Source organism: Eublepharis macularius, chromosome 12 (assembly GCF_028583425.1).
Source record: "Eublepharis macularius isolate TG4126 chromosome 12, MPM_Emac_v1.0, whole genome shotgun sequence".
NCBI lineage: Eukaryota > Metazoa > Chordata > Lepidosauria > Squamata > Eublepharidae > Eublepharis > Eublepharis macularius.
This window is the reverse complement of record NC_072801.1, coordinates 36,409,130-36,426,550: the sequence shown is the minus strand read 5'-3', so window position 1 is coordinate 36,426,550 and position 17,421 is coordinate 36,409,130. Positions and strand designations below refer to the sequence as shown.

Sequence of the window (17,421 nt, the reverse complement as noted above, 5' to 3'; positions counted from 1 at the left end):
TCTGCAGAACTTTCTATGATCTTGTTGGCCTTGAATTACATTGAGTTCCTGGAGGCTTAGCAAATCTGTCATGCAAACAGACTTCTGTGGCGTGATTATGAGTTTTGGTGGGTTCTTGGGCATTTGGAAGTCTATAAGTGGCGAACTGGATGTCAGGATGGCAACCCAGCTTTCAATTCAATATCTGAAGCTCTCATACGTTGATCTTACCTCCATCTTCATGTCCAAGTAGACAGACAGACTAGGGCTGCCAGACCCCCGGTGGGGGCAGGGGATCCCCTGCCCACACTTACCTGGCCAGCGGGGGGGCGTGCACCTTCCATGCGTGCCCCCCTGCAGTGCTGCGCATCCCCATGCATAGCAGCCCCAGGATCAGGCCTGTTTTGGCCTGGATCGGGGCCCCTGCAGAGCACAGGAACGCTCCCACGCTTCACAGGGGTCCAAAATGAGCCCAATCCCTGTCAAAACGGACCCGATCCGTGCCAAAACGGGCACGGATTGGGCCCGTTGTGGGCCCCTGTGGGACGTGGGAGCATTCCTGCGCGCCGCAGGAGCCCACAACGGGCCCGATCAGCGCCCAAACGGGGGCTGCATGATGATGTCACTCCCAGAAGTGACGTCATCATGCTTGCAGGAGTGCACGCGTGCGTGCACTTTGCACATGCACACACGAGCTCCTCCAAGGTAAGAGCCAGGCCCCAGTCTCCCGCTGGGAGATTGAGGGGGCCTGGCAACCCTAAGACAGACAGATAATTTATTATATATAGCCATAGGCCTTCACAATCCAAAACCTTTCATTAAAAAGACAAAAAAATACATGAATACAAATATAATTACATGCATATAATTAAAATTATAATAAAATGCATTTCACCTAAAATGTAAAAATTAAACAACATTAAAACCAAATGATTTCTAGACAGCTTATAAGACAACAATCTGTATCAGGTGCTTACTCTCCTAGTTGCCACACTTCCCCTTATTTTCCTAGCAGCCGGGGCATAGAGTGCCATCCTATTCAAAATAAAAGGGTCTGTGTCTGAAAGTATAAAATTTAGTTTATCAAAGTCAGATAGAAGATGGAGACCAGATAAAATATTCGCCAGAAATTTTCCCCTTGGTCCCTGGTATAAGGAACAGTTTAAAGCATAGTGTGTTAAGTCCTCAATTGAGGTTCAACAGATACATATACACTAATCGATGGAGGGTTTTTTTGGAATCGCCTGAGTAGCATCTCAGTTGGCATAGACTGGAAGCATAATGATGTAAATGCTACCTTGAGCGTATAGACTGTGATATCAGTCAGGTAACACGCTCTAGTATGGTCTTTTTTGATGGTTTTATACCATGGAGCAAATTTTGTTTTATTGATTAAAAATGTATCAATTAGGGCATCCTCTTTGTAAACCTCCTTAAGTCAACATTGCTTCCCGAAGGTTGAAATAATTCATCTGGGATGGTATATCGCAATGCAGTGCCATTAAGGAAGGCCAAACGGGTTTTATCCTTATTTTGCAGCAGGTGATAGCTCAAATAACTCAAATTACTGAAGGAACCAGGGTCCATTAGTTGGTATTTTTTCTGAAATTTGCGAATCGCTAAATGGACATGTGCTCTGATTGAAGGGAGACCGAGTTCTGCCCACAGCAAGGCCGCTGGTGTCCCTTTTGGTAGGGCTAGAACATGCCTCATGAAAAAAGTTTGAATTATTCCCAAATTGCTAAATGTTGGTTCCTTCCATCCCCAGATCTCAATTCCATACAATAAATGAGTAATGACTTTGGAAACAAAAAGCTTTATGGCCAGGGCTATCAAGAAACCACCCTTAGAGTAGTAAAATCTCATTATTGCTCCTATTGTCTTGAGCGCTGAACCTTTAATAAGCTTTACGTGGGCATCCCATTTCAGGGTCTCACTAAAAGTTAGATCGTATAAGTAGAAGATACAGTGGCAAGACCAATCGGAAAGCCAGCACAATAGAAAACACCTTGAAGACAAAGCAGTGCTACATTTATGGTCAAATTAATTCTGTAGGAATCACAGAGAAGAAGCTGTCCTGTCTTAGTTGAGAGTTGGATTTGGCTCCATACCTGTCAGCACCTCCAGAAGAAGGAGGCTATGCTATTGTCTGCATCTTACAGAATTCCTATGACTATTAAGCTCATGTTGCCTGAATGTCCACTTGATTGAATTGATTGCTGGGTCTTCAGCCATCTGATATGCACCATACAGTTTTTTTCTCCCCTGGGAGAGAATATTAATCTGCATGCTCTCTGTTTCTTGTTTGGCTAAATTATTTTTAAATGTCTTGAGGGTTACTGTGATTCAGTGGTTTCTGAAAGACTAGTTTTTAATGTTACGATATGGCTTCAGTGCCTTTTTGCCACCCTCCCCCCCCTCCAAAACCTACCTATCTACCGTGTTTTCTGGTTCTTTCCCTGGTGAATCACTATTTTGTTCCTATTTTTGCCTTTTGAGATTATTTTAGGGATGTCTTCTAAAAACGTTGGTGTGCATGCATATACTTTAGTGCCCTTTGGGTTTTAGCCCCATCCCTGCATCTCTGGAAGGCAGATCTCCGGGAGGGACATGCACCTTGATGTCCGTAATGCAGGCACATGGACAGAAAGCTTCAATGCTTGGTGAGAGAATAATGATGTTTCCAGTACACAAGGCTCTAACTTTTTTCCTCTCTATAGTGTTGGAGGCATATGTGATTTATAACACTTTTTAAAAAGCTAGGATTCTGGAGAAAGTGGAAAGATGCGATTAGTGTTTGGTGGAAGGTTACATACCAGAGAGGTATGTAACCTTTCACCACAGGACTCCCTATAGTCAAAGGTCAGATTAATCACACAGCTGAGCTCCTCATCTTCCTATCCCCCCATTGTGAGCTGTATTCCTTCTTGTGCCATCAAGTCACCTCCAACCTATGGCAACCCTATGGATTAAAGACCTCCAAAACATCCTATCGTTAACAGACTTGCTCAGATCTTACAAACTGGAGGCTGTGGCTTCCTTTATTGAGTCAAGCCATCTCATTTTGGGTCTTCCTCTTTACCTATTGCCTTCCACTTTTCCTTTCTAGAGAATCTTGTCTTCTCATAATGTGACCAAACTTACCCTCCTGCGTTAGGACCATCCATACAATAAACTATGGAAATCCACTCTAGGACACCAAATTATGTTTAGGAATGCTGTCCATCTAAACCATCCTCCACCAGTCCTGCAGGAGCAGGCACCGTCCCTAAGCCCTGTAGCACCACATCTGTCAGCACTCCAGCTGCAGGCACCTCCACAGAGCCTGAAGTCACCTTCCCTATTGAAACAAAAGCTGCTGACACCCATGCACAACCTTGAGCAACAGTCCTCAGCCGGTCTACAAGAGGTTGTTGGCAGCATGAGCAGGGCAATCACAGGCCCAAGTTTCAAAAGCATCAGGGGCAAGCCAGGCAGAGAACAGAGAGAGCACCCCTCCCTGTGCTCAGTGGAGTGGGAGGAGCTAGGAGACTGCAGAATCTCTTCAGCCCTGCCACTCAGAGAGGCTGGGTGAGGATTGGGAGGAAACCCATGGAAGTGGGAATAGGGGAATCCTTTAGAAGCAAGTTCCTGTGAAGGTCAAGGAGGAATCACAGGCAGAGGCAGCTGGAGTGTGCTGTTACTTCTGGGCGAGAGAAGAAACAAGGTGGTGCAACCCCTTTCTCTGCCTAGGGTTTCCAGGCTCCAGGTAGTGGCTGGAGATCTCCCGGAGTTACAACAGGTCTCCAGGCCACAGAGATCAGTTCACTTGGAGAAAATGGCTACTTTTGGGGTTGGAGTCTATGGAATTAAGCTATGCCAAGGTCCTTTCCTTCCCCAAACCCCACTTTCTCCAGGTTTCACCCCCAGATCGCCAGGAATTTCCCAACTTGGAGCTGGCAACCCTATCTCTGCACCTCTGAGACCTGAGGATGCCTGCTTAGGGAAGCGGGCAGGATGGCAGATGGTCAGGTGGGGTGAGGGAAGTGCATCACAGATGCCTTTTAAAATGTTCTTAGTGTTCACACATGTATCACAGTGTTCTTCAGGTTGCAGCTCCCTCCCTGGGTCTTTCTAGAAGTCAAACGGTGAGGGAGATCTGATTCTGAGAGCCAGTTTGGTGTAGTGGTTAAGAGTGCGGGACTCATATGGAGAACCAGGTTTGATTCCCCACTTCTCCACTTGAAGCCAACTGGGTGACCTTGGGTCAGTCACAGCTTCTAGGAGCTCTCTCAGCCCCACCCACGTCATATGGTGATTATTGTTGTGTGGATAATAATAACATACTTTGTAAGCCGCTCTGAGTGGGAATTTTGTCTTGAAGGGCAGTATATAAATTGAATGTTATGATTATTATTATTCTAGTGCACGTGTACAGCCTCTGCAGCAATTCTCCTTAAAAAGAGAGGGCAAACAGCAGTTGTGATGAGTTAAATGAGGGCTGAACAGGTGTACCTTTTTGAAGTTGCATTGTTTCTGAAATGATGATGCTAGTTCTCCAAACACTTAGTCTGAAATGAACAGTTACTCAATGGGCTTCCATAGTTTTTGTGTGTATGATGTTTAGCTGAAACAGATTTGGATTAATGTCTTTATCCTTGGAAGTTAAAATGTTAATGGCCATCCAGGCTTTCTGCAATATGGTTGTTGGGGGTTTTCCGGGCTGTCTTGCCGTGGTCTTGGCATTGTAGTTCCTGACGTTTCGCCAGCAGCTGTGGCTGGCATCTTCAGAGGTGTAGCACCAAAAGACAGAGATCTCTCAGTGTAGCACCAAAAGACACTGAGAGATCTCTGTCTTTTGGTGCTACACCTCTGAAGATGCCAGACACAGCTGCTGGCGAAACGTCAGGAACTACAATGCCAAGACCACGGCAAGACAGCCCGGAAAACCCCCAACAACCATCGTTCTCCGGCCGTGAAAGCCTTCGACAATACATTTCTGCAATATGTTGGTGTTTTTTCTTGGAAAGTACCCACCTGCCCAAAAAGAGCCCAGATGATTGATTATATGCAGATTGGCAGGTCTGTGTCTTGGTCAGGTAGTAGGAGCCATTTTAGATCGCTGAATTATGCACATTCAGGGGGTGCAAGAGGCCAGCAGGTGTGAGACAGACTGCATTCAGATGTGACAGAAAACTATTTCTTTTTGATGGTCACAAATTTAGGGGGTTTTTTTCATGGTCACAAAATTTCTTGAGAGAAACAATGATGCTGTGAGTGAACTGGAAACAATAGATTAGAAATCAGACTATTTCCCCAGCTCATACCAGCAGTTTGCAGAGGACATTATTAGAGATGGGCACGAACCTGAATACAAACCAAAAAAACCCACGAACCAGCTCGGTTTGTGGTTCATGAACCAATGGTTCATGGAAGCCCATTTCCACAAACTTCCATGAACTGGTGTACTGGTTCGTTTGGTTCATTTTAGAGGGTAATACCCCTTTCCGTGCCGCTGCAAAGCAGTAGGAAAGGGCCCTTTAAACTATCAGCTGGCAGGTGGTGGGGGGATCCCTGCAAGTGGCAGGGCCCTTTAAATGGCCCAAAGCCCACATACCCCAGCCCCCCCACTTACCTTGGCTCTGCTGCTGGGGTGATGGAGGCTGCGGCCTAGCAGCAGCAGCTCCGGCCTTCTCTGCTGCCCTGCGGGCCCTCAGCCTCCTCCCACGAGGGGCGGGAAGGGCATTTTTTGCCTTCGCCGCTGCGCTGGCCCGCCACCACTGCGGCAGCCATTTGAGGGGCAGGAAGGGTGTTTTTGGCCTCCTCCACTGCCCTTCGGGCCCGTGCAGCAGCAGAGGGGGCTGAAAACGCCCTTCCTGCCCCTTGTGGGAGGAGGCCGCGGGCCCTCAGGGCAGCGGAGAAGTCTGGAGCCGCTGCTGTTGGGCCGCGGCCTCCACCACCCCAGCAACAGAGCCAAGGTGGGTGAGGGGCTGGGGCTGGGGTTTGTGGGCTTCGGGCTGTTTAAAGAGCCCTGCCGTATGTAAGCGGCAGGTCCCTTTAAACTATTAGCTGGCAGGCAGGGGGATTCCCCCCAATGCCTGCCAGCTGATCTGGGGGTTTAAATGCCTCTTTCCCTGCAGCTTCTAAGCTGCCAGAAAGGGCCATTTAAACCCATGGACTGGTTCGTGAACTTGCTCCAGTTCATGGTTCCTGGTTCGTGAAAACACCACAAACCACATGGTTCTGTTTTTTCATGGTTCGTGCCCATGTCTAGACATTATTGAAGGAGTTTATTGAGCTCCATTGAACAACAATGAAGGGTAAACTGCAGCAAGTGATGAGAATCTTGCTTAATTGCTATAAGGTGTCAAAAGACCCAGAAGCCCAGCTGCAGAGCACCTGTTCAGAAGTGGCTGAGGATCTCCATGAAGTAGATGAGCAGCTGATGGGTTGGGAGTGGAAATTGTCTCATGTAGTCACTGAAAATCAAGAGATGGCCTGCCAGCAGAGGGAAGGGTTAAAAGTTAGAACAGCATCCCCAGGGATAGGGAAAAAAATGATGGGGATGGCGGCAGGAGTTGAAACAGGAGGAAGTGCAATCCACACTCTGAAAGAGACCAGCTCGGAGAGAGGCATTCGCTGAAAGATGCAACTGGGGTAAGGAACAGTTTATTAGACTGCTTCACCTCATGTAAGAGAAACTGGAAAAAGTAAAGCTGCAGATGTGTGAGCAGGCGGACTGGAGCCATGGATGGAAAAAATTCAGCATTTCCTCATCATAGGGGTACCATGTATAGGCTTTAGTTGGTAGGCTCATGCCCCTAAAGCTGGTATATCCAAGAGTTAGGGTCCAGCTGTAGGCAAAATCCAGAAGCCTGCAAATTATGGAAGCAGAAGAGAAATGGAAACTCTGTTTGGCATTCTGCCATATAGAAGTGACTTGGATAAGGGCTAGGAAAGGAAATTAATGGAGCTTACTTGAATGGATCAGTCCTGATGAGCCAGTAGAATGTGCTCCTGGATAAAGAGACAGGCCCTAGATCTGTATCTGGACTAAAGAATGAATTGAATTGGCCCAGAAACCAGTTCAGGAGCAGCAAGGGGAAGAAAGGGACTCTTCAACAACTTGCTGTTCAGAGATGTTTTGCTTGGAATTTATATTTGAGCTTCATACAAATATGCCTTGTGCCCTGTCCCAAGCGTACAGTAACCCTAGAATAAAAACAGATACTGTGTGTGGAGAGGTGGTTGGAAGATATATGCTTTGGTTGTTTCTAGAATTAATTATTTTGATTACTTTATAGGTGGGAAGATACTTGGGAATATTTAAAATAACTGAAAATAAGTTACTTCTTGAAACTGCTACGGTGTGTGCGTGTGTGTTTAGAGGTAGGAAGAAAGCTTGCTTGCTGAATAAGCATAGGCAATTAAAGAGAGTTTAATTGTGGAAAAAATTAATTGTTTTTTTCTTCATTTATGCCCCACCTTTCTCCCCAGAAGAGACTCAAAGCAGCTTACATCATTCTCTCCTCCATTTTGTCCCCACGACAACCCTATTGGGTAGGTTAGATTGAGAGTATGTTTCTGGCCAAGGTCACTCAGCATGCTTCCATGGCAGAGTGGGGAATCAAACCTCAGTCACCCAGATCCTAGTCTGTCACTCTAGCCACTACACCACGCTAAGGGGTAAATGCAAGCAAATGTAAATGAGGAGAAACATCTATGGTGAATTCATTTCTATCTTTCTGGAATGTATTTCTCATGGTATAAAGCAGAATTATCATTCTTTTCAGCAAAACTCAAGGGAAACTTCTTGCATTTGAGAAATTTTAATATTTTGTGAGCTTGGGAGAGAGAGAAGAACTGAGAACCTGAGAAGAACTGAGAAATTTTTGCTGTCATGTGAACAAGTATGTACTTGTGAACAAGGGTCAACGAGTAATCAGTGGGATGAATCCTTTCATTCTGCTCAGCTAAATGTAGAATGCTTCTCTGGCACAAAAGTCCTTCCTTTAGCAGCTTAGGTTTAGCTGAAGAGTTTCTTCCACTGCACAAAAGCTACTTGCTCTTCCTTTGTTTTGTCTTGCTGAGATGGATGGGCTGAATGGAAATTGCCAAAGGGGATAGTGTAGAGAGTGGGAAAGCCATTACTGGCAACATGATTTAGGAGTTCTTCTTTTGGAGGTGGGTTAAGGCTGCTGGTTGTCTATTTGTTTTAGGCTAATTGTCCAGAATGGTTGGCTCATGTTCTCTAACCTGTGGTTAGCAGGTGGCTTCTAAATAAGAAGCAATCGCCGTGCTTGAATGATTTTTGTATTGTAGCTTGGAGGAGCTGGTGACCCCACAGCTGAAGGAAGTGGGCAAAGGATAAACTATATGAGAGAGACAAAAAGCTGTGAGTTGGCAGATGGAATGAAGTGCACGTTAGGGTATATAATTGCTCTGGTGATCTGATAGGGTTGCCAGCCTCCAGGTGGTGGCTGGAGATCCCCCGGAATTACAACTAATCTCCAGGTAACAATGATCAGTTCCCCTGGAGAAAATGGAAGGCGCACTCTATGGCATTATACCCCACTAAGGTCCCTCCCCAAACCCCACCCTTTCCAGTTTTCACCCCCCCCCCCAAGTCTCCAGGAATTTCCCAACCTGGACCTGGCAACCCTATTGTCTGATGTTAAATAGCAGGTCTGCTTTATAAGTCGTTACTTACTTCAGATGAAAACCACAGCATAAATCAGTTGGGAAGCTGGGAAGACTCAGTTTAATCACTCCCCCCTCCCCCCAAAAAGTTTGTTCATACTGTTGTGCATGTTTAACATGCATTCTTCATTCAGAGACAATTGGAGGTTTAATTTTAGAAGCTACATAGTACACATTTTAAAGTAGTGATTTATTTTGGATTTTTTCAGACAAATTTTGCAACAACATCAGAAAACTGAATGGGCATTTGGTTATTTTATTTATTTAAGCTAGTTAGAGCATATATTTGTGTAGTCATTGGGAAGTGAACTACCTCCAATTCAACAAATTAATTATGAAAAATATTTGGTGACTATTTTTGCTGTAGTGGACAACAACCATCACCCAACAGGCATTTAACTTGTTTTATTTAACAAATGCAACAAACACAAATTAAATAAACTATTTCAGTCAGGTCAACATGAGAAGTTTAAAGTACTGGATTATGCAGCTAACTCACTCAAACTTCTCTTTTGTCTTCCAGTTTATTCATAATCTAGAAAATAGATATAAGCATTCCTGGTTTTTCAGTTCCCAAACAGTTTCTCAGTTTGAAATGAATTAGTCCAAATGAATAAAATATTAATTCCGTGTCTGCAGAAGAAACCACTGATGCTAAAACTTGGATTATTCAAACAGAAAAGAGTCCAGTAGCATCTTTTAAGACTAACCAACTTTACTGTACTCACCAAATGAGGTGAGGAAACAAATCGACAGGGCCAGACTAGTACCCCAAAACAGCCTGCTCCAGGACAAACACAAAGGAACTAACAACAGAACACCACTGGTTGTCACCTATAGTTCCCTGCTCAAACCCATCCCGGAAAATAGTGCCTCTCTCTCACGAGCCCTGGGTGGAAGACCTCTCCTTGCCTACAGACAGCCCCCCAACCTTAAATGACTTCACACTAACAACCACAAATCGGCTAGCAGAGTCATCATCAACACAGGTACCAGACCCATTTGCCAACTCTGCCCTCATATCTACCCAGGAAATAAAATTACAGGACCCAATGTCGTCAACTACACTATCTCTGGCTCTTACAGCTGCTCATCCTCCAATGTGATATGCCCTCATGTGCCAGCAATGTCCATCTGCTCAGTGCTGTGTTGGACAAAACAGTCAACCTCTGCGCAAAAGAATAAATGGACACAAATCTGACATTAAAATGGCAACGTCTAGAAACCAGTGGGAGAACACTTCAATCTACCAGGACATTCCATCAAGGACTTAAAGGTCACCATAGTTCAGCAGAAACCTTTCAAAAACAAAATCCAGTAGGAAGCTGCTGAATTGGAATTCATATGTAAATTTGACTCAGTCAGACTTGGATTGAATAGAGACTATGAAGGGTTATCTCATTATCAGAAGTAACTGATTTCATTATCAGAAGCAAACTGATCCCATTATCAGAAGCTATGGATTGCATCTACTTCTCCCTCCCCTCACCACCTATATATATCTGACCAGTTTCTTCATACCCTCCGTACATCTGACGAAGAGAACTGTGGTTCTCGAAAGCTTATGCTGCAGTAAAGTTGGTTAGTCTTAAAGGTGCTACTGGACTCTTTTCTATTTTGCTACTACAGACTAACATGGCTAACTCCTCTAGATCTTGGATTATTCAGTAGCCTCTGAGGAAACCAAGTAGTTAAGTGATCAGGTCCTCAAGTTCACCTGGCATAACTTTCTTTACAGCCTCATTAGCAAACTCATATTTCTTGAATGGTTCCCCCTTTAGTTCTGCAATTTATTGTGGAGGGAAGATTGCTAGATGTTCATAGTTGGGTCCTTTCCTTGAACAGTTTAATACTGTAGTACAGTACTCTAGTACCATATATTAACAAGAAAATAGTTTTGTCATATATAATTATAAATTATAATACTGACTCCATGTTATCTTTCAGCATACCTTGTCAATTTACACAAAATTTTAAATTTTTAAAATCTGTTTTTATTTTTTTTAAATTTATATATTTGTGCTTCTTTGCCTCCGTTTATGCTTCACTTGTATATTTATAAATAAATATTACAAAAATACTGTAAAATCTCCAGTCTGCTCTCATTAAAGTTCATTAAAATTTATAGTGGTCCCTTAGAATGTGTCACTCACTACTCAGGGAAGTGGAAACACAAATTTATATATTTTCTGCATAGAATGGTCTCAGAGGGTTGTTGATGGTGACCAGCTCAGTTAACTAGAGTTGTTAAGCCCCAGAGGTCAGAAGGTTAATTAAACATGCAAGGGATTGAAATTGTATTAGTTTTAAAAGCAGAGCTAGACAAATAGCTAACAAGTTGGTGGCCTTTGTGTAACTGATTGAAATCATGCATGCATACACACATACATCCCCAACATAAAACGGGCTTTCTCTTAGATTTTCCATGTCTGGCAGTAAGGCATAGGTCCAGTGAATCACTTGTTCTTTTCACAGGTAGCTCTCAGATGTACTTTTGTAGATGAACAGTGCTTTAATGGCAGTTGCCACTGAAATGAGAGGCTGAATTTTGTATTTATGGCTTTCAGGGGTGATGGATTGCATTCTTGGACTTTTAATCCTGTCTTCTCTCTCCTCAGGGCTAAGATTATTCAAGGTTATTTTAATGGTTTATTCAGGCTGTATATAGTCAACTCTTGGTTACAATATAATGTTAATTTTTTTAAACCAAGCATAATGATATTATAACATCATGATGTCGTAATGTTACAACATCATTATTCTTGTTTTTTTAAAAAATCCCTAATACAGGACAGCCATACTCTAAGAAGTCATTTTTGTGTAGGATTTACAACACCAACACCACCCCCACCGTCCAAACTGGAGAGCCTGTGCAGGCTGACCCAGAGTTGGGAGGCAGAGGTCGGTACTGGGGTGGGGGGAACCAACACAATGAAATAATGAGGTGACAATGTTATAATGTCATAAAGTTTTCTTTACAAAAAAAGAGAAGCATCTTGGGAAAGGAGGGGGATAAAGGGAAGGGGGGAGGATGCAGAGACCAATTAACAGGAAGTGGCCTGTGGGAAGGGGGGACAGGAGCAGAACAGGGGGGGGGAATAAAAAATTCTGCATGATTGAAAAAGCCGACTCAAAACTACAGAAAGAAAAACATTGCGGAATAAGCACAGGCAGAAAATCCAAAGAGAAATCTTGAAAACACAGCATTGAAATCTGAAGGGGGTGTTAAGCTTCTTGAATTTGGAAGAAAATCTGAAGAGGTATGGGGCCAAAAGCAGCAAAAATCACCTGTACAAAAAAAGGCCTGTGTCAGTACTTGACTCAAGAGGATACTCTCTGCTCTCCTTAGAATGTCATGATGGGGCAGACAGACATTGGCATAACTTTATTGGCATAACCGTAACAGTGTTGAAAACAGGCAACAAAAAAACAGGGAGTCTGAGCGGGGAAACAGTTAATTATTAAACATTCTACACACACTTCTCCTCTTGTATAATGATGGGGCATAAGGGAGGATCTGCTATCTTGTATGTAATTCCAAGTGTGCAATATTCATCTGACCCACAGTATGACTCATCTGACCCACATCTCATTGCTTCCAGACAGTGTCCATGCCTAGCCTTTTGAGAGTTTTGTATAAATTTAACTTTATATACATTTTGCATAAATTTTAGCTTGAGTAGCTGGTCCAGTCGAAAGTAGTATTGTTTCCCTTATTTCATTATCTTCCCCCTTACTCAGTACTACACTCCCATTGACTAACTTTTTGATGATGGAAGGAATTCAGAATGTTGGAAAGGGGATGAGTGGAAAATATTCAAATGCTTGAATGGAAAGAGAGTAAATGTATGGTGGGTTTGCAGGTATCGTGGTGGGAGTGGAGATTGTCTTCTAGATCAGACTTAGAGCTGCTAGCTATTTCCAACATCTGGTTCAGGCAGACGACAAACAGCTGTGTCATGAGCTCCCTACTCCTCTGGGCCATGTAGCTGGTTTGTCTAGTCTAGCTACAAACTATGACTGTAGAGTCTGTAAGCTGCTCTGACACGGCTAAGAGAGCATTCTCACTGAGCTTTTAGTAAGCTTTGAGTGCTGTTTTTAGTTGTGGAAATGTCCTATTCTTGGAAGGTTTGCAGTGTTCCTTAACCAAAAGACTTCTTGGAAGAGGCAGTGCTAGTTAATCCTGTCATGCCCATCCACAATTAAGAACGTGTATTCAAATTTATGCCTGGATTACTCATGTTGTCAATTTATTTTACTTGCTTGTCACTATTTTCTTTAAGTAGGATATAGCATGGCTTCGCAGCATTTGAGTCTATTTGGAGAGAAAATAAGAGAAAATTCCAGGAATCGTTACATCAAAAAAGAATTTTGGATTGCACAAGTAATCAACAAACTAGTTATATTCTGTAGTGGAAAGAGAGCAAGCCACTTCATGGAATATTAAGATACTAAGGACAGGAATGTGCATTCTCCATTTCTGTCGAAATAAGAAAAACTACAGAATTGTGATAATAGATGCAGAGTTCAGCTTCCTGAATTCATCTGCTTTCATTTAAAGTCAAATATAGAGGGGCTGAATAATATTTCTGGTGGGTGAGGGAAGGGTTTCAGTGCTTTGCATAATTCCTTGCTGTTCTTCAAGAATAGCAAAACCAGAATAAATTATGCAGAATAATTTAAAAAATCCTGTAAAATAAATTATTTTTAAAGAAGCAAATTTGTATAGCTATCCTGGTTATATACTTTAGGGTTGGTACAAAACTTAAATTATCTTGACACAGAATTTATTTTTAGCATTAAGTGCATATAATTTTGATTTGCTGTATATTTTAACACAAGTGTTCATAAGCAACTACCTCATCAGATAAATGGATTGAGAAGATATTGATTACCATGCACATGAAGGGCAGGCTTATCTTCTCTTGTGCCTCTCCTTATATGTATGTAATATTGCTGCATTTCCTCAGACCACTTTGTATCATCTGAGTCTTGATGCCTCTGGTTTTCAAATATCAGGAATCTTTAGGACATACCTTGGGTCATGCATCCACCTTCGATTCCAGTAGCAATCTCTGCTTATACCAACAGCCCTGGTACAAATTAAGCACTGGAGTTGGGACAGAGAGGGGTCCCTGTGTTTGTCGACCTGAAAAGGACCTGGCTGCATAAACCTAGATGAATGATATATCACATTCTATTGAGTTGAATTGTGTAGGATGTGTAGATTCTATCTTTGAATGTTCTCTACAGAATAGAAATAACAGCGTTTCCAGAAATAATGTTGCAACAGTTGGAAGATGGTTCTGCAATAATTCATCGTATGTTAATATGACTAATATTTGAAGATACGTGGTTTGTTGCTCCAGCAATAAATCTTTATAACACTTCTTCTAAATCAGGGGTGGCCAAACTGTGGCTCGGGAGCCACATGTAGCTCTTCTAGACATATTGTGCGTCTCTCGGGGGTCGCTGAGTATCGCCGTGGCCATACATTTTATTTTAGTTTAGTTTATTTCCCTCCCTTTCCTCCTTCCTTTCCATGTCTTTCCCATTTCTTTTCCTTCCTTCTTTCATTCCCCATGTCTTCCATATTTTCAATAAAAATGTTGGGATTGCCAGGTCTGACTCAGAAAATATCTGGGACCTTTGGGGTGAAGTCTAGCAAGGATGTGATGTCACTTTTGTGATGTCACTTCCACGTCAAAGGTCACGTGATGGCTTTTCCCAAGCTCCACCCCTTCCAGTGATGTCTCTTCCAGCATACTGCACCAAACCCCACCCCTTTCTGTGATGTCACTTTCAGGACACTCCCCCAAACCCACCTCCTCCTGAAATCACTTCAATGCATCATGTCTTGCAGCTCTCAAAATATCTGACGTTTATTCTGTGTGGCTCTTACATTAAGCAAGTTTGGCCACCCCTGTTCTAAATAAACACTTGGCTCATCAGTTGATTGTGTTTTGTTTTTTACTAGTCAAATGGCCAGTGCTATTCCACTCTGAGTGTTTCAAGACTGAGTCCTAACACAGGGAAAAGATTGCCAGACTAAACTCCTTTGAGCTGCAGTTTAAATAAAGCCCTGATGCTAACATCTTTGGAAGGAAATGGTGTGGAAGTTCCAACACTTAGTTATTTGTATCTGTTTGTTTGTTAACAGAATATTCTCCTTCCTGGATGTGGTCACCCTATGCCGTTGTGCTCAGGTCTCCAGGGTAAGAATGCTTTTGCATATGAGTACTAGTGAATTTTTAACTCCTTGTCTCTTGGACACCTCCAGTTAGCCAGCTTGTTTCAAAATCAATATGACATGAATTTTGTACGCAATAGAATTTTCATGCACTCTTGTTTCATATATATACACACACGCATGTGGCATATCTCTTGGTTTGCACAAAATGTTGGGCTTACCATGAGTGTTCCTGTCTCACTTGATGGACTGTGAACACATGTTCAATGAGAAAAGTATCTTGGAGGGGTTATGAGCTCTCTCTGTACAGAGAATGCACAGAGGTACTTTGGCTTACTGCAAGGCTCCCTTGTAGTCTGCCAGTGGGACTCAGTAGTTTCCATTGACATCTATGATAATCATTATGGAGCTGTAATTCAAAATACTGTTGAGATAGGAGCAAAACCTGCTCATACTTTCTTGTACTGGGTTAGCTGCAGGTCACCCCTCATGGAAATCAGTGGGAGCCATTCACATTTGCAGAAGATCCGTGCAGCCTATCACACTGTCAGCCATGTGGCTAAAATCTTCCATATCCTTAAAGATTCAAAGTACATTATAATCTTTATAAGAGGACTGCTGTTGTTCTTCTGAATTAATTACAGAATTACACTGTTAAAAATACTGGTCTGTCTATCTATTGATGTTCATACTTTGATCCAGCCATTAAGTACTTGCCCAAAGCAAAACAATATGCATTGTTTCTCAAAGATGCCTGAGCTGTGGCGGAACTCACGAGACAGGGAAGTGTAGCAGTGGAGATCAGAATGCCCTTATGGTTCAAACTTTGCATAGGGATGAGGCATTTAAGTGGGTGTTCTTGCACGTTCGTAGAGATCACAGCTTGTGTATGTATCTGTCACAAAATATGTCATGCCTCAATATGAGGGTGGAGGGGGAGGAGGAAGAAGCATGATTGTCACAATTTGTGATGTGTGTGGTGGATGTTGATGAAGAAGAATGTTATGCTTATTATTATATGTCTCTTATACATCATTGCCAGATACCTATAGGAATGCTGATTTATTAAGTATTTATTTGATTTCTACCCCATTTCTTATCCAATAGAATTGCTAAGGCAGCATAAAAAGAATGATGAAATGCATCTAATTTGGGGGTGCTTCCATCTCCTCCAACATACCAGTGCTCTGGGATGGCATCCCACCCAAGTCTTAGTTCTCATGAAGCCTTTCTGGTTTTTCCCATCCTTTTTCATCCAGTCTTACTCCCCTGACTGATAACAAGTAGATGGTCAGTTTGCCAGGCTGTGTGCTCTTTACTCCCTTCTCTTCCCCTCACCCACCCACACTGCTGTCTTTTTTACAGTTCTCTGGCAAAGAGAGAGGGATCAGGTGAAGGAGCCGTACCTCAGTTGAGGTTCTGAGTGTTGTCTGTTCAGTTATCTGGCTGTGTGTCCTTCGTGTTAGGGCTGACCTCATCTGGTCTGTCTGTGACTGTCCAAGAAAAAGATCTTGGTATTATGGTAAATCCATGTCAGTGAGCTAGGCAATGATTATTAGGGAAACTATTTAAAATAAAAAAGACAAGTAGCATAATGAATGAATTTAAAGTACTTTCCCTTTGAAGAAAGCCTAAAGTGTTTGGACCTTTTTTATACTAGAAAAAGGCTACCCAAATGGAGTGTTCTATAAGAATTCTATAAAATCAAGAGAAGGGGATAGATATTTTTGCTGTTAGAACTTGGGGTCATCCGATGAAATTGATTGACAGCAAATTCAAGACAGGGAAAAGAAACGATGTCATAGGATGTGGTCATGGCCATTAGTTTAGATGAATGATGGGGCTTAACAAATGAAACCTCTGCACTGAAAGAAAATAAGCCTTTTGGTTATCAGGTGCAGAGGATACATAGAAAGGGTCTACTTGTAGGTTTATGCGGTAATTGTTGAAAACAGGATTCTTTACTAGATGGGCTGTGCTCTGATACAGCACCACTGCTCTTACATTCCCACCCCCCTTCCCCACTTCTCCTTGACTTCCAAAAATAAGCTTGCCTCCCAGTTTAGTTTTCTGGGCTTCAGAGAGCACTGCTGCCTGAACTAAAGCAAATATGTAGACAACCCTTTTGGTCCATGTAAAGAATGGCATCTGTGTATAATCGTAGCTTTGCATATTTGGAGAGTACAGAAGTTCTACCGATGCATACACATGTCTGTGTGTAAGTTGTCTGTGGTTTCTTTTCTTTAGCTGAAGTCTAAAATAGCCAGCAGAACAACCAGTAATTGATTTAAGTAGTGGTCTGGTTGTCACCCCAAATCATTGATGTGTGGCCCCTTTCTTGCAGGAGTCTGCTGGCTCTTCTGGCAAGCATCTCATCAAGCAGCAGCAGCGTGGATTTGAATCCAACCAAAGATTCCATTTGCCTTCAGTTCTCCCCTGTATTTAACTTCTGATTTGACTTTCCTTTTCTCCACCCTTTTTCTACAGGCATGGAACGTCCTGGCCCTGGATGGTAGCAACTGGCAACGCATTGACCTGTTTGATTTCCAGAGGGACATAGAGGTATAATTAAG

The 17,421-nt window shown here is 42.9% G+C and overlaps 1 protein-coding gene across 1 annotated transcript in view; it reads left to right on the top strand.

Annotated features, from left to right (window-relative positions):
• Nucleotides 1-17,421, top strand: part of FBXL20 (F-box and leucine rich repeat protein 20) — a 90,539-nt gene that overhangs the window by 45,708 nt on the left and 27,410 nt on the right. The window contains exons 3-4 of the mRNA XM_054993543.1: nucleotides 14,819-14,873; nucleotides 17,336-17,410. Coding sequence (XP_054849518.1) covers nucleotides 14,819-14,873; nucleotides 17,336-17,410 — 130 coding nt within the window. The remainder of the gene's footprint in view (nucleotides 1-14,818; nucleotides 14,874-17,335; nucleotides 17,411-17,421) is intronic.